Source organism: Sturnus vulgaris, chromosome 13 (assembly GCF_052056855.1).
Source record: "Sturnus vulgaris isolate bStuVul1 chromosome 13, bStuVul1.hap1, whole genome shotgun sequence".
In the NCBI taxonomy this organism is placed as follows: Eukaryota; Metazoa; Chordata; class Aves; order Passeriformes; family Sturnidae; genus Sturnus; species Sturnus vulgaris.
Window position 1 is genome coordinate 1771698 of NC_142255.1, and position 24079 is coordinate 1795776.

The window sequence follows — 24079 nt, forward strand, 5'->3', positions numbered from 1 at the left end:
TCTGATCTGGTGGAAGGGGAAGATCTGAAAGTCAGAGAATGGAAAATCCAGTGGGATGAGCATCATCAGAGCCAGGAGTAGCAGGGGAGCTTCCTCCCTGCTTTTGTCTATTTGATATCCACATATCCCTGAGGGTTTCCACTCCCAGGATTAAAGTTTGTCCCCAAAAAGCTTTAACAGCAGCAAATGTCCAATTCCAAGCTGCACGTGGTGAACGTTTAGGAGCTGCTGGCAGTGCTGGGGCTCCGTGGAGATGAACATTCCTGAAGTCCCTGCCTCCATCCTGGCCCTCCAGCATCCCCCCAGCGTCAGATGGATGGTGCAGGAACAGCTTGGGAGCCTCATTTGGAGAGTTGTGCTTCAGGAACATAAACAGCATCTGAAATCACAAACTGACTTCAAACAGTCATAGCCAAAGCCAAACTCAGAGAATGTTTTGTACCGGTTGTGTACACTCCAGTGCTAATTTTCTGTAAACACAGCAGTGTGTGCTCCTCTTTAGTGCTGGAAGAGTGGGGTTTTTGGGTTTAATTTTGATTTTAATTTACATTACTTAGCTATTATTCCTCAGGGAAAGGAGCATTTGTGCTTCTCATGGCTGCATGTCTGTTCAAAATGGCCTGGGAGCTGTTTGAATTCAGTCAGTTCCATTTCTCGACTCAATTCCTGTTTAATAAATGATCTTTATTTATTCCCTCTTTATGGGCCCTGCTTATATATAGTCTTATTGAGAAGCAGAACTGATTAAACCACCCTAGATCCTGAACTTCTTTAACATTTAACTTGATGAAACGGGAGCTAAGCAGTTCTCAGTAGCCTATTCATGTTTAAAGCTGGCACAGGCTTTGAATAAATTGCTCTAATTTAGATTAAATTAGGAATAGATTAATGTTTGCCAGCGTGCCATGAATTGCAGGGAGGCAGAACAGCATTTATATTGTGTTTATTAGTTTTCATTTCTTGTTTTATGACTGTATTTACAGTTGGCTTGGCAAAGAAGTGGGAACTCCTGGTGGAATTCATACGGGGTTGGGTGCCGTGCCTTAAGCCTGGGCCCACAAATAAAGGATTTTGGGGATGCTGCTTGTGCAGCTGTGCTTGGAAACACTGGCACCTTGAATTTTGGTTTTCACCAGGGGAGTTGATGGCTACAAGGTACTTGAAGAAATTCCATGTCATGTTGGAAAAGGAGTGGTACATAAGGAATGTTCAGTGGAGGCAGAGCAAGGACCTGTAGGAGCAAAAAGCTTCATGGTTTTATGAGAAACACACAACACATGTTAATACAAGTTTGCTGTGCTCCACCTGTATTATTCCATATTTTTTGTCCCACTGCAGAAGTGCAGTGGGGTAGGATGCATATGGAAGGCTCTGAGTCCATTTTATCTCTTCTGGCTGATCATGAATTCTTGAGAGAGTTTCTCTGTCACATAAAAATCTCTTGGCCACCAGAAAGGCTGATTATCAACACCAAATACACCTCCCTCAACAGCACTGAAATCCACCCATTCCAGTTATGTTTCTGCTCATATTTTACATGTTGCTGGCAGCTGGCTGGGTGATGTCATGTCAGGAGTGCTTTTTCCTGGGAACAAAGTGGTGCCGCTCCGGACACGAGCCCAGCTCCAGCTGGGGAGTGATGGCTGATGGCTCCTCTGCCTCCTGCTTAGAGGGAAAATACAAATAATCAGGGGCAAGAGCAGCCACTGCAGTGGATCACGAGGGCTGTTGTTTGTAGTGGCTTTGCTTTTTCCATCCCTGGATGAGTGGAAGGGCAGGATTAGCTGTAGCTTGATATCCGTCATGACTTCCAAAGGCATTTCCTCTGCCTTTATTCCTCATATCCAGGCCTGGGGGGGTTGACAGAAACACCCTTAATTTGTAATTGATCCCAGGCTCGTGTTGGAAAGGGAAAGATCAGATTTTGTCAGTCTCGCACCAGTGGGGGGAACAAACACGTGGGGCTGGTCTTAATTGGTTGCTTATATTTCAGAGTTGCTAAATTATACAGGAATAGCAGAGATGGCTGAATGCCATTTGGAGAGAAGGGACAGGATTGGTTTTCACTTGGGCTGAGTGGGTAAGAGCACTCATGCTGATGAATATCTGGGGCTGGGAGAAGACCCTGGTACTCTATTGACAGGATAACCTGCACAGTTACCATGGGCTCATGGGGTTTATTCCCTAAGGAAATGCCATAAACCTAACACAGAAATGCAGTTTTTAATAATGTGTGTTCAGTATTGAATCCAGCTGTAAAATGTCACTGTTCTTACTGGGATAGAACAGCCTGGAGTGGGAGTTTCTTGATTTCCTGGTTGTTTCCCCTCTCCTATCATCTCTCTTCTTCCCAAAAAGAAACTCATAATTGTGGATCCAGAGTCTTTAAAGGACAGATAGATTCTGTGTGGTTTTCCTGGTGACACATCAGCACTGGAGGTGTTGAAGGAAAAGAAAGGAGGAGGAAAGTCATGCCTGGATCCAGGTCACAGCTGACTGGGGATGGACATTCCACCCTGGCCTTTCTTCAGTACCAATTTACATTTATAAACTGCTTTGAAAACTTGCTTTTTGGGCATTTTTAAGTTGTCAGTGACCACAGCAGATCCACATTTAAATGGAGTTCAATGGGGTTTATCTTTTGCTATGAACTCCATCATATACTTCTGGAGAATAACCTTCAATTCTTGTGTGCTGGGAAGTGCACACCAAATTCCCAAGCCTCTGTGCTTGGAAAAACAGTTGTGTTTTAAAAACACGAGGCTCACTTTTTCTGTTGGTATTAGAAATATGAGGAAACAAGTCAACATTACAGGTTTAAAAATAGAAAGAAAAAAAGTCCTCGTTGAGAGTTCGTAAAATTCTCAAATATCTTGATACTCCTCTGGTTCTATAAAAATGAGTGGGTGTGAGGTGGGCAGCAAGGAGCATGTACATGTGGCCTTTAGCAGAGGAATCCAGTGAAAATTAATAAAATATCCAGTACCATGTCTAATAGTGCTGCTCTGTAGGTGGTTACAGACTAAAAGAGGAAAGGGAAGTTTGAGGGGACATTCTCTCTCTTAAAAATTATTAATTGTGTAGATATAAACCTTAATAGAAGGAAGATAGAGTGTGGTAGATACATGTATAAGTTTTTTTAAAAGCTTGGCGGAATAAGGACAATTTTGACAATAAGCAGCTTGTTCAGCCTCATCTGCTGCAGCTCTAGTTTGGCAGAGTTGGTGCTGCTGAGTTGTTCCAAGTGTCAGCAGCTCTCAAACAGAAGGAAAAGATGTCCCACTTCCAAGGGGTTTTTTTTTGGAGAAAAGCAGCCATGGAGGGTAGCACTGGACTACAGCCCTTGTACCCCTGCAGTGTCCCAGACAGGGGCAGGGATGTTTGTCCAGAGGCACTTGGAGGAGCATGGCAGTGACAGAAAACAGTGCAGATGAAGGTCAGGGCTGTCAGTGATTGTGGGCAGCAGCCTTGACCAGCAGCCAGCAGGGTTTGTGCTTGCTGGGTCCCTTTATTTCAGTTCAGGCTGGTATTGTGTTGTTCCTTTGAAATTGTCTCCTGAAATAGTAGAAGCATGGTCATGGAATCCCAGGGTGATTTGGGCTGAAAGGACCTTAAAGTCCATCCCATGCACCCCTGCCATGTCAGGGACACCTTTCACTGTCCCAGGGTGCTCCTGGCCCCAGCCAGCCTGGCCTTGGGCACTGCCAGGGCTGTGCCAGCTCAGCAGCAACTCCTGCACTGCCTGCCCGCAGGGTTATTGGGGATTATTGCAGCATTCCCAGAGCTCCCAGCACTGCTGACCCTCTTCCCTCGGGAGTGCCAGCTGAGCATCCCTGTGGATTCCACAGGGGAGACGTGGGAAGGGAAGGGAAGTGCCCAAGGGCAACAGGAGAGTTATTGGCAACTTCAGAGCCATCCTGAATTCTTTGGATGTGCCAGGGGCTGTGCAGAGCTGAGCCCTGAGCACAGGACACGGGGTTTAATTTGTCACTGCTCTCTCAGACTGTGCTTGAACAGAGCTCAGTTATTTGGGAATAAAGTCACAGCTCTGCTGCCATTATTACAGTCAGATTGCAGAACACTCTTGCAGGCTCTGCTGCTCTCAGGAGATTTTTTTAATCCTTCAGAGGAGTTCAACTGATGAATATTTACAGTAAGAGGAGACCCTGGCCAGGGTTCTTTGGGGACACTTATATGTAGATTTTGTTTTGGGTTTTTGATTTTTTTTCGTAATGAGTAGTTTTTTAAAAATATATTTAATTTTTAAAATAATTGAATATTCACTATTGAATTTGAAGGTTATACCCATCATTTTGCAATATGTGTTATGGTCTGAATTTCTTTCCAATGACAAAATGTGTTTCAAAGCAGTTTTGAACTCCCTGGGGACAGGTGAGGTGTGTATGGCTTATTTCCCTTTTTTTAATAACCTGAGTCTTGTGACTGAAATCCCTGCAGGGTTTTTTTTCCTTTCCATCCTCCCCTGGAGCACTGGGATGTGGTTGGAGCCGGGGGGTTCCTGCTCCATTTCCCTGGAATGCGTCAGCAGGGCTGTCACGCCTTTTTAAGGCTTGTTTTATGAGACAGGAAAAAATCAAATTGTTTCCTCTACACCAAAGCATTTCATGGTGAAATGGGGATGGGAGGAGGGCTTGTTATCAGGAGGGGATTTATGACTTCCTTTAAAACACAGGCTCCCAGTCAGAAAGTGCTTATCACTATATTTATATATCCCAGTTCATTGAGCATCCAGCAGTGTCTGTTCAGAGTGCAAAACAGAACCAAATAAATGGCTAAAAATCAGAATCACTGAGTGGCAGGTAAACACTTGCTTGTTCTGGATTTTTGGGGTTTTTTTTGCAACACTGTGAATTGAGTGAAGAGTAAATAACAGCTCTTGCTCCCAGTGGTGATGTAAATTAATCTAAGGCAATTAAAAATTAAAAATAAGAAATTTCTCCTGCTCTGGGCTAAATGTGTCACCATAGAGGAATAAATAAGGAAGCATCTCCATTTAATTTATGAGGAAAAATGAGGGATATTGGTGGGGCAGGGTCTGTTCCTCAGAGGTAGGGATTGAATTTGGGTTATTAAGTGTGTGAAGAATAAAATTTATTCTAAGAATTGTCCTCAGACCTGTCCCTTGAGTGAGATGATCCAGGGAAGTGCTTGTGTGGATCAGCTCCTGTGTTTGCTGTGGTTCCTGCAGGTGTAATTCCCAAAGGCATGCCCTGGTCAGTGGCTCCATGTCCAGCTGTGCCTCCCTTGAGGTGTTGGTCCCAATGCTGTCGTGTTTGTCTTTCTGACACATTTCCAAAATCACAAATTCCAAATTCCATATGTTTCCAAATTTCCAAAATTGATTAGAGTCCACAAAGTTCTGCAGTTTCAATTAGCTCATGAAGAATAATTAAGTCTACAAAATCCTAAATTGGAGGCTGTTTTATATTAAGCAGACAAGGATCTGTGTGTTCCACCGGGGGAATAGGGGTGATGGTGGCTGTCTTTGGAAATCCAGGAGATTCAGGACTTTTCTGATCTTTCTGTAAAGCAGAAATTACTTGCCATCCTCTTCTTTTCACAAGTGTTCAGTCTCTATTCCAGCTTTGCACAAAAGCATCAATTTGTGGAGGGAGTTCCAGAGATTTCTTTAAATGAGTTTTTTCAAGGGAAGAAGTTAATTCCATTATTACAGCTGATCTGATGAGACCAACTTCAGCACTTTGGCTGTTTGTCTGAGAGAAATTATTATGGCCAGGTAATGTGACTTTGTTTGAGTGTGGTGTCACTCAGGGAACAGCTGGCAATAACAAAGTGATCCCTTCTGTTGGAAATTTATGTTTTAAGCATTTGAACAAGGACAATTGGATACAAGTGAAAACACGGGCAAAAAATAAAGAAAGCAAAGTTTTGAAGGGAGGTATGTAGTGTGAACTTACTAATTTTGTTATTTCCTGCTTATTTTTGCACTGCAGCCAAATGCTGCTGTTGTTTTTAACTAGGATGAGCATGATGAAATCAGGGGGATTTGACTCTCTTTGCAGCATCACAGCTGCTTAATCCTGATCTGAGCTGAATCCTTCCATCAGGACATCATGAACCAACGTTCAAATTTAGGAGACCAGTGCATTAAGTAAAAGTTTGCAAGTCTTTATTACCTTTCTGGAACCAGCTAAATATATTTATGGGAGAAATATTATTTATTGAGTACACAGTTTTATATGAATATTTGAAGTCAAAATTAAACATTTGGTGCCTCTGAGGTATTTTTTTCTTAGGGAATACAGTTAAACTATTAGAAGTGTTGAGATCTGAATGTCCTAGGTAGGGTTTTTTTCCAAAAGGTTTGTTGGCAAAATAGTTTTTTGCTATTTTTAGTTGTAGTAGATCTTTGTTGCTGAAATCATGTTTCAAATCTACCCTGAAGTCCTTCCAAGGAGAACTTTCTCTTCTCCTGCTCTGTGTATTAAGTGGTGCCCGTGTTTCTTGTTGTCCCCATGAATGATTCTCATTGAGAAGATCCTTCTCATGCTGGATCCATCTCCCCCTCCATGGGTTCATTGGCACAGTTGTCCTTCCCCACCCATTCCTGCTCCTCAGCCCCTGACTGCACCTCAGGGAGTCTTGGATCTCCATGTCTGTGGGCTGGGAGATGCACTCAGGTCCCTGTTGGGTGTTTGGGGTGAGAGCTGCTCCAGAGCTCCATTGGATGCAGGCACTGGGCTCCAGAACACCTGGATCACTCTCTGGTGCCTCTTCTTCCAAAATCCCCAGCACTCTCCTCGTGTAGGTCCTGTAATGAGGACTTCAAACACTTGGATATGGCCACAACAGCCTAAATGTGACCTTAACCAGTTCTTCAGGTGCTTCTGGATCTGAATTCCTGCATTTCCACAGCCCTTCAGAGGCAGGTGGTGGCAGTGCCAGATGGGTACCCAAGGGGTTGGAATGTCGTTCAGATAAGCCTGGAGCAGATAACATCCCTGTTCCCACCCCCCAGCCTTTGTGTTGGATCACATGGTATCACTGGTGTGTTGTTGCCAAACAGGAGGGAGCCTGGATATGCCAATAACCTCTGGAGAGGGGGAAGGAAGGAAGAGAGAAATCTGAACCGGAGGGGCTGGACAATGTGGAAAGTATTTCCAGTGATTTCATAACAAGCAGAGTGTTTCACTGAGTGCTTTTCAGGTGTGGCTGAGTTGTTTGGAAAAGATCTCCTGGGCCCCCTGGCTGGTGGCCCTGGAGCAGCTCTCCAGCATGCTGCATCTCTTTGTTATCCCAGGGTTTTCCTACAGGATGAAAAGATGGGATCACACCAGTGCACCCACCCCATGGACACCTTCACCTCTTGGATGTCACCAGCCCAGTGCTGGGGCAGCTAAAACCTTGTTATGATTGATTCGAGCCCAAATCCTTGTGGGTATTTGCACACCCTGCAAGTATTTTGATAAAATAGTTGCAGTGTTTGATGTCTGCTCAGAAGAGCCCTGGGTAGGGCAGCTTGATAGAAGGGGCTTGAGGATTAGCAGCTGGAATGTCCTCCCACCCTGGATGTCTGGCATTCCTGTGCAGCTGCCTTGGCTGGCACTGTTGGTGTCACACCTGAACAGCACAAACACAGATTCCTGTGACTTGGAATGCTGCAGGATGTAGGGAAAACCATTTCCATGGGGAAAATAATTTCTAGGGCAAAATTTAAAAATTCTGCTTCTTATGTTGCAGGGAATTGCTTCCTGCCCTGTAGTGGCTGGGATGCAGGAGTGGAACTCTGCTGCCTGGAGTTGTTCAGGAGTTCCAGCATCCCTCTGGTCCCAGTTCCTCCACAGCAGGACATAGATTGTGGTGCAAAGCACAAGTCACTTGCTGAATGTGCTTTTAAAAAATGAGATTCATGGGAAGCTGTGTAGGAATAACTGCAGAGAACTGTCCAGATTTGGAGTTACTGTTAAAGAAGTGATGAAGGAGATGTTAGAACTTGAGTTGCTTCTTCCATAGTGCTGAAAGGTGGAAGTGACAAAGCCATTCCCTGACTGGTGTTAGAGCTAATTTGGGTGTAATTGCTCGTTAACACAGCTCTGACTGTGGAGCTCTGCTCACCCAACTGGGGATGAAGCCTCTGTAACAGCACTTGAGGCATTTGTAGGAAATACAGGGACAAAAGGAAGGAAATCTCTTAATCTTCAGGGTACATCCCCCAGCTCCTGGCAGTCCCAAAAGTGTTGAAGTGTAGTGTTGGGGGAGTCCTGGGGCCTGCCCTGATCACCTCACTTGGAGGCTTTCAGTCCTTGCTGCTCTCTCTGGGTCACAGCTGATTTTTCAGGCATCATTAGGATTTTGTTGTCTGTGACTGTTCTCCTGGCATGCCGTGGGAAGGAACATTCCTGGGCTGAGCCTTGCACAAGGATAGAACAGGGTGTCTGTTCTCTGGGAAGTCCTGGCAGCTCTCCCAGACCCATCAGCTCTGTGTGCACATCACTTCATAAAAGATGGATCCATTTCATGATATGGGAAGAAAAACACACGAGTGTGTGGGAATGGGGTTTAGATTAAGCAGATGAATTTTAAAAATATTCCACTTGAACTCAACTGAATGAATTTTAACAATGGATAAGGGATGGATTTTGCATCAAAACCATGTGATTTGAAGCAGATCACCTGACAGTATTGCCAAGACAGGTAAGAGAAACCCAAGTATGAGTGTTTGGAATTTGAAGTGAATTGGAAATCAAGCAGGACAGTGGGAAAAGTGCTGAAATCAATGGGCACCACAGAGAGTTCTGCAGTTCCATCCCTTGCTCCTCATTGGGAACACTGAGGAAGGAATTGTCAGGTGCAGTGAGAAGGTCTCCAGTCCAAGGGAACTGGTGACAAGAGCTGGGATTTAAACACAGGGAAAGCCTGGTGTGATACTGGATCAGCACTGGAATATCATTCAGGAGCAGGGAGATGGTTTGGGAAGATCCCCTGGCCCCATTTAGGGCTCTCCTTAGTGACCTGCAGCAGCAAGGGACTCCCTGGGAGAATGGTGCCTGGCTGAGGCCAGAAGAGCTAAAAGTGGTGCATTCCTGCAAGAAATCCAATTACGGGACATAAAAAAAGGGAGAGTTAGATAAAAATAGATTTTGCAATGAATGTGAAATTAATGGTGTCATGTATTGACCAGGAGAGGCTGCTGGAGAACACTTAATTGGGATCTTTAGCTATTAGAGTGTGGAAGAGATAATTAAGGAGATACCCTGGAGTACATGTCTCTCTGTGATTTGCATTTGGAATGCCAAAATGTTCGTGGCTCTGGGAATCTTATCTCCCAGTCCTGCCCACGGACTGGTTTTACAAATTTTACGTTGTACAAACCTGATAAAAACCCAAGGCTGGTTCTAGGTCTCTGTAAGGACCTGCCCAAGAAACAGAACAGGAAAAATGAGAGTCTGCCAATTGAGGAATTCCCAAGCTGATGCTTGGGTGGACAAGGGGCTTTGACAATTTCGAATCAGATTGTTGCTGATGGAAGACTCCTCAGTGGTTTTCCCTGAAGGTTTGGTCATTCAGACAACATTTTCTCCTTTAGTCATTTTTTTGGGAGGTTTTCTCATTGTGTACCAGAACACAAATCCACATGTTCTGGTGGAGATGCTGCAGCTCAACAACAGCTCTTCTAGTCCTGAATCTCTTTCTGGGAAAAAGCAGAGCAATTTTACTTAGTTTCCATAATTAATGAAAAAATAAATGTATTTGGCAGCATGGATTCCCATGTGGAAAATGTCATCAGGTGGCTTAAGCTTGCTAAATAGTTAAGAGTCCAGAAAAATTCTGTATATCCTGAGTTTGGGGGGTTTGTTACTAATTGTGCTGCTTGGAATACTCAGTAGTAATTGGAGTCCAGCTGCTCAGAATCTCACTGTTACATTTACTGGCTGGATTGCTTTAATAGGATTTGGAGAGTGGCTCTTCCTATGGCTCAGCTTGTGCTGTTAAATCACCAGCCTTTTAATGCAATAATCCCTGGATTTATCCTGCCTTGGAGTAGCAACATAGGAAGACATGACTGAGGGTAAAAGTTGGGAGAGTGTCGGTATAATCCAGAGCAGCAGTTGTTTGTGCTTGTTGGAGTCACTGTAAAATGATGAAATGGGAATTGTGGGACAGAGGAAGAGCACTGATGGCAGGAAAACGGTGGGGAAAAGGCTGTAACTGCAGCGCCATGGGCAGTAGCAGAACCCAACCAGGTCGGGAAGCAGCTTTGTATGAAATGACTGCAGGGCTTGACTGGATGAGTTTGCACTGAAAGGAATTCTGTGTATTCATCTGTCGTTTTGTTATGATTGAGAATCATTTAAATGAACTGTGCATGTTAATGAGCTACAGTAGAATGTGATGTCTGAGTGGGTATTTGAGTAATTGACAGAGGTTGGGGTTTAAGTGTCACTCGTGTGGCATGACATGTGGTCACAAAGCGATGACACTGTGGTTTGCTGCTGGTATCCTCTCCTGAGGTCTGTTTTACCCCCGGTTCCACCCTTCCCTCCCCACCACTTCCATTACAGTGGAGATTTGGTCTGCTTGCCTGACAGTGCCGTGTCCTGTACTCGCCATTAGTGGTCAGTAGTTACCTCTGCCTGCATGTCAGCCTTCAGTTTAATGGCCTTTTTTGTGTGTTCATTTTCTTCTGTTTCCCATCGTGGTTTTGTTTATTTCTTTTACGTTTTGTTTTTTTTTCTGTTCTCTTTTTTTAAACCGTGGTGATGTTTGCCCTTCATATTCCCCAATGTTTGCACATGCCAAGATGTTGCCATCCCAACATTAGCTCCCACTTCACTGACCAGTGCCACTAATGACCATCTAGCACCAGCGCCAGCGGGACCCCTGCCCTCTGCCCCGCGGGACGTCGTGGCCACCCTGGTGTCCACTCGCTTCATCCGGCTCACGTGGCGGCCACCGGCCTCGGACCCGCAGGGAGACAACCTCACCTACTCCATCTTCTACACCAAGGAGGGCATCAACAGGTAAACACACACAGGGCAGGGGCTCTCCTGGCCTGTGCTGACACACCAGGACCCCGCGGTCGGTGAGCTGGAGGGCTTGTGCTCCTGCCCCGGGAGTTTCACTGGCACTGCTTGGGCATGGTTGGGTTGACTGCAAACCCTTCCAACAGCTGCCACCTGCCTTTAGCAGCCTGCTGGGGACAGCAGCAGGACTGTCACAGCTCCTCAGGGGGCACAGGAACATCCCCTGGAAGCTGTGCTGGAAGCAGGAGGCACATGAGGCTTCAAAGCCCTGCAGATCCCCTCCCATTGCAGGGACAGCTGTGTGATGGGTGTTGGTTAAACACCATGGTCAGTGCTAAATGTAATTCCCTCCTAGGAGTCACTACAGACAGAAATCTGGTGAATGCCTCACAATCATCACTTTTGATGTATTATCCCAATGGGTGATAGCAGTCTACCCCTTCTCCTCCCTGATGGGATCTACTGCTTGGAATTACAGTTTCAAATTGTGATAAATTAGAGGAAGTTGAAATGAACATTTGTTTGGAACAATGCTTAATTAATTGCAGATTAGCTTATCAGATTTATTACTCAAGGGAAAATTATCTGTCACCTTACTGATGAGAGTTTGAGATGCAAAGTCATTTGGAACAGAAAATGCTCTAGAGGGGAATTCCTGCTCTTCCTTAATCCTGTGGATAGACGTCTTGTCCAGGCTCGTGGCAATTAATTGAGGCAATTAGTAACATTTTATTTGCCTCACAAATGTTGTTTTTCTGTTACTCCCTTAATTTGGTAATATCCAAGATGTTCCAGGCCAGGCTGGATGTGGCTTGGAGCACCCTGGGATAGTGGGAAGTGTGCAGGAACACCCAAATCCCTCTGAGGCTCCAAGGTTCCGACTGCCTCGGCCTCTGCTGGCTCAGCCTCCTTCAGTTTTCATTTGTTCAGGGAGGGGAGACCCAGGACATGGCAGTGCCTCCTCACCTCTGCCCCTTGGACTTATTTGAGAGGGGGTTCTGTCTCTCTGCCCCACTCAGGTGAGACCCCACCTGCAGAGCTGCCCCAGCCCTGGGGAACAGCACAGGGAGGATGTGGAGCTGCTGGAGCCAGCCCAGAGGAGGCCACAGAGATGCTCCAAGGGCTGGAGCCCCTCTGCTCTGGAGCCAGGCTGGGAGAGCTGGGAGTGCTCCCCTGGAGAAGAGAAGGATCCAGGGAAACCTCAGAGCCCCTGCCAGGGCCTAAAGGGGCTCCAGGAGAGCTGGAGAGGGACTGGGGACAAGGGATGGAGGGACAGGATACAGGGAATGGCTTCCACTGCCAGAGGACAGGGTCAGATGGGATATTGGGGAGAAATTGTTCCCTGTGAGGGTGGGCAGGCCCTGGCACAGGGTGCCCAGGGCAGCTGTGGCTGCCCCTGGATCCCTGGAAGTGTTCCAGGCCAGGCTGGATGGGGCTTGGAGCATCCTGGGCTGGTGGAAAGTGTCCCTGCCCATGGCAGGGGGTGACACTGGATCACTTTTCATCTCCATTCCAACCCAGCCCGTTCTGTGATTCCAAGAGGAACATTTCAAAGTGGAGCAGTAGCAGAGGGGATGTTCCTGCTGCAGGGGCTGCTCAGTGTCACCAGCTGTGACTTGGCCCTCCTTGGCCTGGTGACATCAGAGAGGCTCCCCTGGGGGCAGTGGGCTGGGAATGAAGGGGTGTCCTGGGGCTCTCCTGTCACAGCCCTGGATGCCTGGGGGAATCTGATCATATGGATGTTACTGTCTCACACAGCTGCAAGGTTATTTCATCCCCATGTCAGGTATTTATTTACTTCACACTCAAAGCACTTCCCCTGGTAAGGGTGTGAAAATTCAGAAGTGCTGCAGGGAGGTTTATTCTGGGGAACCTTAGACAAGCACTCAGGCGGAAGAACCCCAGACTTCGAGATTTGGACAAAAATAAAAGAATTGATGGCACATTGCTTGTCTGAGGTGGTAAATTACACATGTGGGATGTTCAAACACTGCTGAGTTCACAGTTCACTGTGGTGTGCTTCAGACACAGCAAATGGAGTTTAATTGTGTGTAATCACACTCAGAATGCCTCTGGAGCTCCCTGCCAGGCCCCACAGCTGGCATGGCTGGCACACACAGCATCCACTCCCTAACAGCTCCCCAAAGGTGCTCTTTTAGATACAAGTGCAACTTTACCCTTGACATTTCCAGCCAAACTCCTGGGATTGCACTGGAGGCTTTTCCCTTGGGTGCTTGGGAGTTCCTGTGAACCTTAACTGGAGTTTCCCAAGCTCCCTAACTGGGGATTAGAGTGGAATAGTCATAACTACCTGCAGGGTAATGCAGTTATTCCTGGGGGCCATCTGCTTGGTGCCTGTTAGCCCAACCTGATCACATTGGAAAAGGTGCTCTGGGCTCCCCAGGAACGGTCATAAAGGAAGGATTCACACAGCACTTAATTAGATTAATCTCTCCTATTTTTAGCACACTGTTGTGAAGTCACATTCCTTTATTATTCCTTTATTATGGAAAATTTGCAATACTGTGACATGTCTATTTATTTTTGGTAAATGTTGTCTTTCCAGTAGAACAATTTTTTTTTTTTTTTAATTTTTCTAATTGTAAATAATAACCTTGGTTTGCTGATTACCATTTTTTCCGAGATCAAATCAGGGAGTGCACTTCTACTTGAGGCAGAAAATGCTATATTTTGCATGTTAATGGGAGCTGGATATTATCCCACAGCTGTGAATCCATTGGCACTTAAGCTGGGCTCTCAGATCTCATCTTTGTAGCTACAGCACGTCTTAAAGGAAACTCCACTTGGAAACGTGTTTTCAAGAAAATGTTGTGCTCAAAGTGGAAAAAATAGTAATGAAAATTAATATAGAGCTGGAATAAATGAAGCTTTTATGCAGTACCATTTTAGCTGAGCTTATGAAGGGGAACATTCTAGAAAATAGGGTGTAAATAGGTATTTAGTTACAGAGAGTGCATTGTTCCCCTTTCTATAAATACAGTTTAATAGTGCAGAAACCAACAAGGATTTCTGAATGTTTTCAGCCAAGTTCTGCTAAATCAGCCACACCGGTGGATGTAAAAAGAAATAAATTTAAAATGGGGATTTGGAGATGGTATTTCCCTGATAGAAACTGAAGCAGAGTGGCTGGCGGGGAGGAAGGGGACACTGGGATGGTTGTGCTGGAGTTCTGTGTCAGAAATGCTTTAACAGGTGTCTCTAGGGCCGAGGCCAGCCTGTCCCTGTCCCACGGGGCCTCTGGCAGCCCAGAGGGGCAGGATAGTGCTCAGAGCAAGCACAGGCTCCTGCATTTACTCAGTGGGAAGTTTCTGATTGCTCCTTTTGGAGTTCTTGGCATTCCCAGGGAGCAGGGAGCTCCTTGCCAGGGAAGGCTGGACGGTGTCACCCACACACAGCTTCCAGCAAGCTCAGGTGCACGGCAGTGCCTTGGAATAAAGGCTGCCCTCGGTTTAATGATTGATCTCCTAATCTTCCCCTCAATCCCTGATAAGAACAGATGGAGTTTCCTGGGTGGTGTTTGGCAGAGGCCTTGTTCTGCAGGGGGAGCGTTGTGTTCCGGTGCCAGGGGTTTGCTGGAGGTCACTGAGCAGCAGCAATGCCCCTTCCACGTGTCCCCACACACGACCCGTGTGCTCCCAGCTGGGTTAGGGCTCCCAGCTCACAGCATGCTGGCCTGACAGAGATGCCCCTTCTCATCCCCAGTGTGTTCCTTCTGTGGGTGGGGTCTGGTCACCTGGATCTGTCTCCAGGAGTTACTGGAGGTGGGAATTTTCACTTCACCTCCACTCTGTGTGAAAGCAGTGTCCTGGGTGTTCCAAACAATTCCAAACATCAGCAAGAGCCAAGGCAAGGCTGGAGGTAGAATAACACGTTAAAACAGCTCCTTTGAAAAATCCCCAAAAAGCAGCCCCACAATATTAACAGGATTGCCCTAAATCTTGCCAGACTGTGTGTGCTGCTAAAATAGTTTCTGTGCTGACTCCCGAGCTGTAGGATAAACTGTCACTGTGAATTATCACTTGCTGTCATGGGAATAACAAAGAAACCACTCGGAGTTTGTGGGTGTCAAGTGTAATTTATTCTGTTCCTTCAGTCCATTCGGTTTTGTGCAAAGGGAAGTTGCAGGATTGGGAGCAGTTTGTCAGCAGCACTTCTGGCACACGGTTGTGGTGTTGTGCAGGGAGCACAGTGTAAATCCCATATCATTTGCACACTGGGTATGTTCAGATGGGACACGCTGCAGGAGCAGCTACTCCTCATTTACTAATCCGGTGGTGTCTGTGCCCAACCCTTTTGTTTCCCAAAGGGAACGTGTGGAAAACACGAGTCGTCCTGGAGAGACACAGGTGATGATCCAGAACCTGATGCCAGAGACAGTTTATGTGTTCCGGGTTGTGGCCCAGAACAGGCACGGCCCCGGCGAGAGCTCGGCGCCGCTCAAGGTGGCAACGCAGCCCGAGGGTGAGCTGGGATATTCCACGATTGAGAGTGACTTTATTTTTTATTCTCCCCATTCACAACCTTTCCCAGAATCTCATGCTTTTTTAAACCACAGTTTCCAAAGATTTTCCAGGTCGGTGGGATTGTGGGATTTATTGTCACCATTAAGAACTGATGGGACATTCCTTGTTAAATTCTCTAAACTGTTATAACAGGAATATTTCTAAATGGTCATTAACTGAAAAAGAGAAAACTTCAGGCAAATGCCAAGTTACTTGTTAGGGTCATTCTAGACAAAAAGGGACCCAAGGAGCAAGATCTCCTTTGGAAATTTGGTCCCACCTTTCTATCCTGCGGTGGATCCGTGTGGAATGTCACAATGGGAAAAATCCTCCTTTTCCTGGGGTGCTGGCCAGGGCTGGGCACACCAGGCTGGGGACTAACAGAGCTCCCTCCTTGTGTTGCAGTCCAGCTGCCTGGCCCTGCTCCCAACATCCGTGCCTTCTCCAGCTCCCCCACGTCCATCACTGTCACCTGGGAGACGCCGCTCTCGGGCAACGGGGACATCCAGAACTACAAACTCTACTACATGGAGAAGGGGCAGCACACAGAGCAGGTATGGGGCCTGCTGCACCCACTCAAACTGCCCTGAAAGGCTGCAGACACCTTGGGAAGGGTCTGCTGTTCTAACAGGCTGAATCCTTTAGCCTCCAGATGTGGGAAATGCTTAAAATCAGAATTCCAGCATGAAATGTTTGTGTCTGGGCTGGGAATGAAACCCATTTCATTGGTGATGCCCTGTTTTGATATTTGTCAAGATCAAGTAACTTTTGGTGAATTCCATCCAATCATGAGAGGAGAAGGCAGAGAGCAGCCATGTCATTGTTGAGCTGTTCTGGTGCAGATGGTATTAAAGATGCTTGCACAGAGTTATGGGCTGGGTTTTAGCAGTTCAGGCTAAGTACTGGTTTTGGCATGATCCCTAATCCAAATTTTCTTGAGTTCTGGAACCCACTGATTGATGTTTTGATGTTGCTGAGCATCCAATTAATTTAATTTTCTTCATATGCCACTGAAGCATTCAGTATGTTTTGTAGAAATATGGGCTGCCACCTGAGAATGAGGATTAATCCCAGTCCTCACAGCCACGTTCCCATCTGATTGCATATCAGTATCATTCCAGCTTTAAAAAACAAGGGGAAGAATATTTTTCTTAGCTTTTAAGTATTTTTTACATCAATTTTTAAATAGGGCTGTTGCCTTTTGTACTTCTGCATCCCACTATTTCAATTATAGTGATATATATTATGATGGCTTTGAGAGTTTTCCGTTCTCTTTTCATGTCCAGGACCAGTATCTATGTTAGGATTTAAATAGGACAGGGAGAATTTTCTCCTGGAAACTCAGAGCTGGCATCCTCCCAAGTGCTGCCTGTGCCTGCAGAGGTGACACAGAGGCGTCACTTGCCGTGGGCTGTGCAGGGACTCTGTGGTGTGGCTGGCACTGCAGAGCTGACCTGAGCTTGCCCTGGGGGTGTCTTTGGGGACAGGACGTGGACGTGGGGGGCCTGTCCCACACGGTGAGTGGCCTGAAGAAGTTCACTGAGTACAGCTTCCGCGTGGTCGCCTACAACAAGCACGGCCCTGGCGTCTCCACCCACGACGTCGTGGTCCGCACCCTGTCAGACGGTAAAGCTGCTCCACTTCTTCACATTTTGGGGTTGTTCCTGGAATTACCTGGCAATTTCCCACAAGTGAATCTTTAACCAGGCTTTTATGGGCTTTGATCGTTGTTGCCTGTGGCTGTTCACGGTCAAAATCCCCCCGGAGGCCTTTCGGAGCTGGGTGAAGGAGAATTGTTACAGCTGCAGAAGGATGTGGGATTGTGCTTGCAGACACCTTTGTGAATGCTGTCCTTCATTCCAGCAGCAGCCATTTATTTCATGGGTTATTGAGCCTACATTGAGCGTAGACAGAAAAAAAATATACACTGAAGGCACCAACTCCAAATTATTTTCTAGGTTCTCTCACATATGAGCAAACTCTTGGTTTTGGAGTGGTTTTATTTTAATTGTGTTCCCATGTTTGCACTCCAGTGCAGATATTGTTAAATCCATTGCACAGAGTGGCAAGAGCAGGATGTGAAGTCAGTATTTTCAATAAGGCAGATAAAGAGGTGATGTGAGCAAACAGAGATACAAGAGCAACTGCAGAGTGATCAGAGTTAGTGGGTAACTTGTGTTTGTTAGAGAGAAGTTTATATAGAAGAACACTCAGAGGGAAAGGGAGCAGAGCCTGGAATCCTCTCCCCAGGAGTGACCAGGAGCAGAGGGGAATATTGTCCCAAACTCTCTCTAGGTTCAGGCTTGTTTCTGGTGCACTTCCTGACTTTGCAATGATTTCTGTGTATTTGCTAATTCAATTCCTCTTCCATGAGCCCTGTCAGCATCTTCTTGAGCCCACACCAGCTTTTATCCACATCAAGTGGGCAAAGATTCCACAGATAAATTTTCTCTGAAAAATCCCTTTTTTCTGGCTGTTCTGCCCCTGCTCTGTGTTGAGGTCACTTGTTGCCTGGGGCTGTGCTCCTGAAAGAAGCAATACTTAGTGTCCACTGGTTATTCCTCTGTCCCACTCCTCATTCTGTGGATCTTTACCATGGTCTCCTTGGTTCATCCATTTTCCAGATTCCAAAGACATAGGAATGATGCCCATTTCTCCTGTGGAAGCTGATTTAACCTTTAGTGCTTTTTTCTGAACTTTTCTCCGGGTTCCTTTTCTCCTTTGTTTTAAAAACTGAGGTAGAGGGGACTAAAACAGTATCAAAGGTGTAAGTGAGGCATTACTTGCATGTAAGGAGTTTTTTGTGTTCTTCTGAGCACCTAGAGGAATCATCCCAATGTCTTTGTACAGTTCTTTACCACAGGATCACACAGCTCATCTACCCCCATATCTTCCTGCTCTGGCCTTTCTTTCAATCAGCTCCTTACTCTGGCAAGCACTTCCCTCCCATGCCCTCATTGCTTAAAATTGAAGGGATTTCCCTTGAAGGAGGGAGAAATCCCTATTCTGCTCCTGTTCTAGCTCCTGCTCTCTCAGTTTCTTGCTTTATTGTTACTTGGGTTGATTTGGTGGAAGTTTCTGACCAGCAAGTGGAGTTTGAGTGCTCCCATTTTAGTGCTGGCCCCACTTTGCCACCTCCAGGATCAAGATAAACTGGTAGACGTTACAGAAATCTTGCAGCTGTTTCATTCCCCAGCTTCTTGAGAATTCCTGGATGGATAACACATGGCCCTGGCAAGAGGCTGCTGTTCCCTGTGTTTGACTCTTCCATAAGCCCTTACATTTCAGTTGGAGAGACCATGGGAATCCTTTGGAAGGGTGTCAAGGAAACCTCTGCTTTCCCTTCCCCTCACTACCAATGCAAAGAGAGATTTGTGTGGCCTTATCTTTGTCTTTTTCTGCCCTTCCTGAAAGTTTGATCACTGATTTCTCTGAAGGGCTGCCAGCTCCTTGGTTGTTTGAAGAAAAATTTATTATTAGTTACAATGTCATTTTTAAGTTTTCCTGGAGTTCTTTCTTCTCCAACTTGAGTTTTCACACTTAACCTGTAGGTACATACTTTCTAAAGCTCTCTGAAGGATGTAATCTTGCTTCTTACAATGTCATAACCCTGTGAAGCTCTCAAATCTTTCTGAAATGGTGCACATTTTCCTCCCATGTTTTCCTGTTGTGGTGTCCAGGAGCAATCTCCATGTTCCCTGCAGGGATTTCTCCCTAAGCTTCCTTTAGCCCTGATTTAACAAGGCATCTGCATTTTTATGTAGGTTTTTGCTCCTAATCTGTTACAGTGCCTTGTTGCAGGGATAACTCTGCAGGTATTACCATTTGAACCCAGGTTTATGTGCTGCTCCTGAGGATTGCTTCTCCTATCCTGGAATTCATGATCAGGGATTACAGCTGGGAGTGGAATCTGAACCTCACAGCCTGATTGAGGCCCTTCCCTCAGAGTCTCTGAGCCATCAGCATGTCCTGGTGCTCCTGCCTGGCTGCTCCCACTCCAGGAAATGCCTTTCCATAGAAATCCCTGTTCTTCCCTGTGAGGGTGGGCAGGGCTGGCACAGGGTGCCCACAGAAGCTGTAGCTGCCCCTGGATCCCTGGAATTGTCCCAGGCCAGGTTGGACACTTGGGCTTGGAGCACCCTGGGATAGTGGAAGGTGTCCCTGCTCCTGGAGGAACAAAGCAAGCTTGGCTTTGTATCCTCTCCTCTTCACTGTGCTGCTTCTCAGGCCCATAGCTCTTCATCCTCGGGTGTGGTGATTTCAGGTTCAGCTGGGGGGGCAAGGGAAGGGAAGGCAAATCCTGCCCCTCTCCATTGTGGTGGGGAGGGGGGTTTGTTTCACCCTATCCCAGTGAGCCTTTCCAAACTCCTTCTACTTCATGCCCTCAGAGGGGTTCTCTGGGATGTTGCTGTGGCTGGGCTGAGTTATTTGGAAAATGAATTCTGCAGGCTGGAGCAGTCCTCATCCCTTTATCCCTGTGCTCCTTTGCCCATCATTTGCTTCAGTGGAGCCTCCCCTTCCTGCCAGGGAAGCCTCAGCTCTGCCAGGGGCCAACCTCTGCTGTGGTACCACAAGGAATTCCCAGCTTCCAGGATTTTTCTTCCACTCCCTTTCTGTTTATATTTCACTGCCATGAGCAGCAAGTAAAGAACAAGCAAGGAGTGGGAGTTCAAAGGCAGCCCCAGTGTCTGAGATGCTCTTCACCTCCTCACTGTCACAAGGCCCCGAGGACTCAGAGGTTTCCTGTTACACAAAATCAGGATAACAAAATCCAGGCCAGAAATTTAAATGTGGGTTCCCCCAGTCAAGCAGTGTGTTCATTAAAGATTTGCCTTGGGAAAGAGCTGGATGGGGGACTTTCTCTGAGAGCTTGAGAAGTGTTTTTAAATATAAAACATATTTTATTTAGATAGGTGTGAAAATAAAGACCTGAATAAAGAGTTTTTTCTTCATGACAAAAATACAGAACCCTCCTCAGCCATTCACTGTTTCAGAAAGTACCTGTGGGAGGATTGGTAGTTCCTTTATGTGCTGCCTTAAGCCAGAATGGTTTGTACTTCCATAGCAAATGAGAGCACAGAGTAGTTGGGTGTGGAAATACAATATTTGAAAGTTTTGAGGTTGTAATTCCTTTAATGTTTCCAGTCCCCAGTGCTCCACCACAGAATCTGACGCTGGAGGTGCGGAATTCCAAGGTAAGATTGGAGGATTTCATGCTGATAATGGGTAAATAAAAGGCTGGGAGGTCTTAGATTGGCCACATTCTGGAGCTGCTTTGGGTCCTTTTCCTCCCATGCAGCTTTTGAACTCTTTATAGAGAAAATACGAACGTGGGGCTTGGAGAAGCTGCAGTCCAGCTGTGGGCTGGCTGTGGTGGGATGCAGTGACAGTGCTAATGATGGGATTTAATGAGGCCCTGGAGGATCAGAGCTGGAATCCCTGCTCACTGTTGTTTGCAGTGTGGGCACACACAGACACGCTTCTGGAGCACCTTGGGCACTTGAGAAGAGAAAGTGGAATATTTGGAATTGTACCTTTGGAATTGTGTGCGGAGACGTTTTTTAAAGCATTCCTAAAGACTTTTTTCCTAATACCTTCTTGTGCTGCCTTCCCCAGAGCATCCTGCTGCAGTGGCAGCCCCCTCCTGCTGGGACCCACAGCGGGCAAATCACGGGCTACAAAATCCGCTACCGCAAAGTTTCCCGCAAGAGCGATGTCACCGAGAGCGTGGGGGGCACGCAGCTCTCCCAGCTCATCGAAGGTCAGCAGGGCCTGTCCTGCCTGGGTGCCTGATGTGTTCAGGGGGCTCGGGGACTGGATTCCATGGGGTTCATGTCCTCCCTGGAGTGCCTGGCTGTGTTAGGGGACTCGGGGACAGGATTCCATGGGGTCCAGGGATGCCTGGCTGTGTTTAGGGGGCTCAGGGACAGGATTCCATGGGGTTCTGTCCTCCCTGGGGTGCCTGGCTGTGTTCAGGGGGCTCAGGGTCAGGATTACATGGGGTCCTGTCCTCCCCAGGGATGTCTGGCTGTGTTCAGGGGGCTCAGGGACAGGATTCCATGGGGTTCCTGTCCTCCCCTGGCTATGTTTAGGGGACTCAGGGACAGGATTCCATGGGGATCCTGCCTTGGAAGACAAACAGAAGCAGCTCCCAAAGGAGCTCTGGGATGGTGTGGGCTGCAGGTGGTGCTTGGGGCCTGGTGATCTGATTACTGGCTCTGATGGATTTGTTAAGTGGACTGGATGATTCCTTATAAAATGTTAATTAAAGGCCTGGATAAGGTGACCATGGGCTGATTGTGTGCCCAAATGCCAGAGATGGAAGTGTGGAGGAGGAGGGCAGAGGAGCAGGGGCTGGGCAGGGTTGACACAGGCACCTGGACCCAGCTCCAAGCCCTGGGAATGGCTGACCTTGGGCATCCCTGGAATATCCCACCTCATGTCCATGGAATGTTCTAGAGGGAATGCTTTTCCTCCTTTAATGCAGTTAAAAATCCAGTCTAGTCCATCACTTAGTGTCAGTCATGTGTTGCTGCCTGAGCTGCAATTCTGTTCAGCAGGAACAAGCAGTGCATGAGAATAGGAGCAACACTACATTGTGTTTCTCTTTAAAATCTCTGTATACGAGTGCTTGGTCAAAAGAGAAGAAACTGGGAAATTCCAGATGAGTTTCTAACAAGAGACTCTGATTTTTTTGTCAAAAACTCCAGCTGTGACTTCATAAGTCTCATTTTTCTCAGAGAATTGGGGTATTCCTGTAATTGCAGTATGTTTTTGCCAGCAGCAAAACCTGCTGGAGAGGCTCCATATATCAAATTTTGAGTGCCTTTTCACAGTGCTCTGATTTTTCAGTAGACTCTTACATTCATTAAACAAGGGTTTGCTAACCTGCTGCCTCTGTGCCACCCCAGATTTGGTGATGGTGGGGGCGTTCCTGTTCTTAAAACAAATTAATTAAACAAATTAACAGCCCTGAGTTAAAACAAGGCTGCAAACAGGCCCTCACAGTCCTTAACAGTGCTGACACTGTGGGGGCAGCAGGGGTGGATGGCTGGGTTATCCATGGTTCCTGGGATTTAATCAGGATCTGTGGGAATTGCTGGGCTGGTGGAATTGCTGGGCTGATGGAGCTGTGGGAGTTGCTGATGGAGCTGTGGGAGTTGCTGGGATGATGCTGGAGCTGTGGGAGTTGCTGGGATGCTGATGGAGCTCTGGGAGTTGCTGATGGAGCTGTGGGAGTTGCTGGGATGATGATGGAGCTGTGGGAGTTGCTGGGATGATGATGGAGCTGTGGGAGTTGCTGGGATGATGCTGGAGCTGTGGGAGTTGCTGATGGAGCTGTGGGAGTTGCTGGGATGCTGATGGAGCTGTGGGAGTTGCTGCTGGAGCCGTGGGCATTGTCCCCTCCCCAGGCCTGGAGCGAGGTACCGAGTACAGCTTCCGCGTGGCCGCCATGACCGTCAATGGCACCGGCCCCGCCACCGACTGGGTGTCAGCTGAGACCTTCGAGAGCGACCTGGACGGTGAGACACCCTGGGATTGGGACAGCAAAACTTGGGAATGCATTCATTTCATTTCACCCACATCTGGCTGCCTGTTTGAAAGGCAAACCTCTGTGTTTTCACTTCTGTTCTAGGTGTACAATGGGATTTATTTAGGATTGACGTCAGTTTCTATTTAAACAGAAAATTCTTGCCAAGTCAATGAAGTGGCTTGAAATGAAACTCTGCTTCTGCAATTCCTAGTGCTGTATGTTGGCATCAAGTGCTTTCTGCTAAGAAATACTCATTTGTAGTGACAATGAAATGTCACAATAGGAAAGAAATAATGGAAAACATTCTCAGCCACAGCCTTTTGCAGTCTTAGCCCCATGGTGGTGCTGTGCTTTTTGACCCACAGTAATTTACTTTGCATGGAAGAAAAGGGAGATGAATTATATTTTCTATATTTTCTGCATCACATCAGAAATTCTGCTGTGGGTGCTAAATATAAAATTATATTGAAACTGTGGGTATTAGAATAATTGCATTGGAAATTCCGACGATGGCAGAAGGGTTCCTGAGCTTGTTGGAGCATTAAATGGGATATTCCAGAGATCTTTGCTTGTGCTGTAAAGGGTTCTCCTCAATAGAGGGTCTCTTCCACCAAGGCCATGGATTTCAGGGATGTGGATACTGGAAACTCCTTGATCTGTGTGTCTGTCAGCCCTTAGTGAATGTGACACACCCTTGGAGCTGCCAAGTCCCCAGAGTGGGGCAGAGCTCTGTAAATGAGCACCTCACAGGGCAATGGAAGTGTCCCTGAACTAGAGTTAACAACACTTTGCCAGAGGACAGGATTAAATTTAAATTTAAACAGGGCAGAAGGAGGAAGAAGAAAAATAACCTTTTCCTTCTCTGTTGGCTTTGTCATTTAAATTTTTTCACCTCCAAATGTTGCAGGAAATCTGATGTTCTACACGTTCTTTCCATTGAATAGAGTAACAAAAATACACATTTAAGACAACACAACATGATATTCATATAACTCTGCATACACCTGTGAGATCTG

The 24079-nt window shown here is 46.7% G+C and overlaps 1 protein-coding gene across 8 annotated transcripts in view; it reads left to right on the forward strand.

Annotated features, from left to right (window-relative positions):
* Positions 1 to 24079, forward strand: part of NEO1 (neogenin 1) — a 164100-nt gene that overhangs the window by 110951 nt on the left and 29070 nt on the right. For 6 of the 8 annotated variants that reach the window (XM_088172864.1, XM_088172860.1, XM_088172863.1 and 3 more), the window contains exons 8-14: positions 10784 to 11003; positions 15334 to 15488; positions 15935 to 16083; positions 17017 to 17155; positions 20675 to 20724; positions 21146 to 21290; positions 22942 to 23052. In XM_088172864.1, the coding sequence (XP_088028990.1) occupies positions 10784 to 11003; positions 15334 to 15488; positions 15935 to 16083; positions 17017 to 17155; positions 20675 to 20724; positions 21146 to 21290; positions 22942 to 23052 (969 nt within the window). The remainder of the gene's footprint in view (positions 1 to 10783; positions 11004 to 15333; positions 15489 to 15934; positions 16084 to 17016; positions 17156 to 20674; positions 20725 to 21145; positions 21291 to 22941; positions 23053 to 24079) is intronic. The other 2 variants (XM_088172865.1, XM_088172861.1) reach the window with 1 other exon arrangement.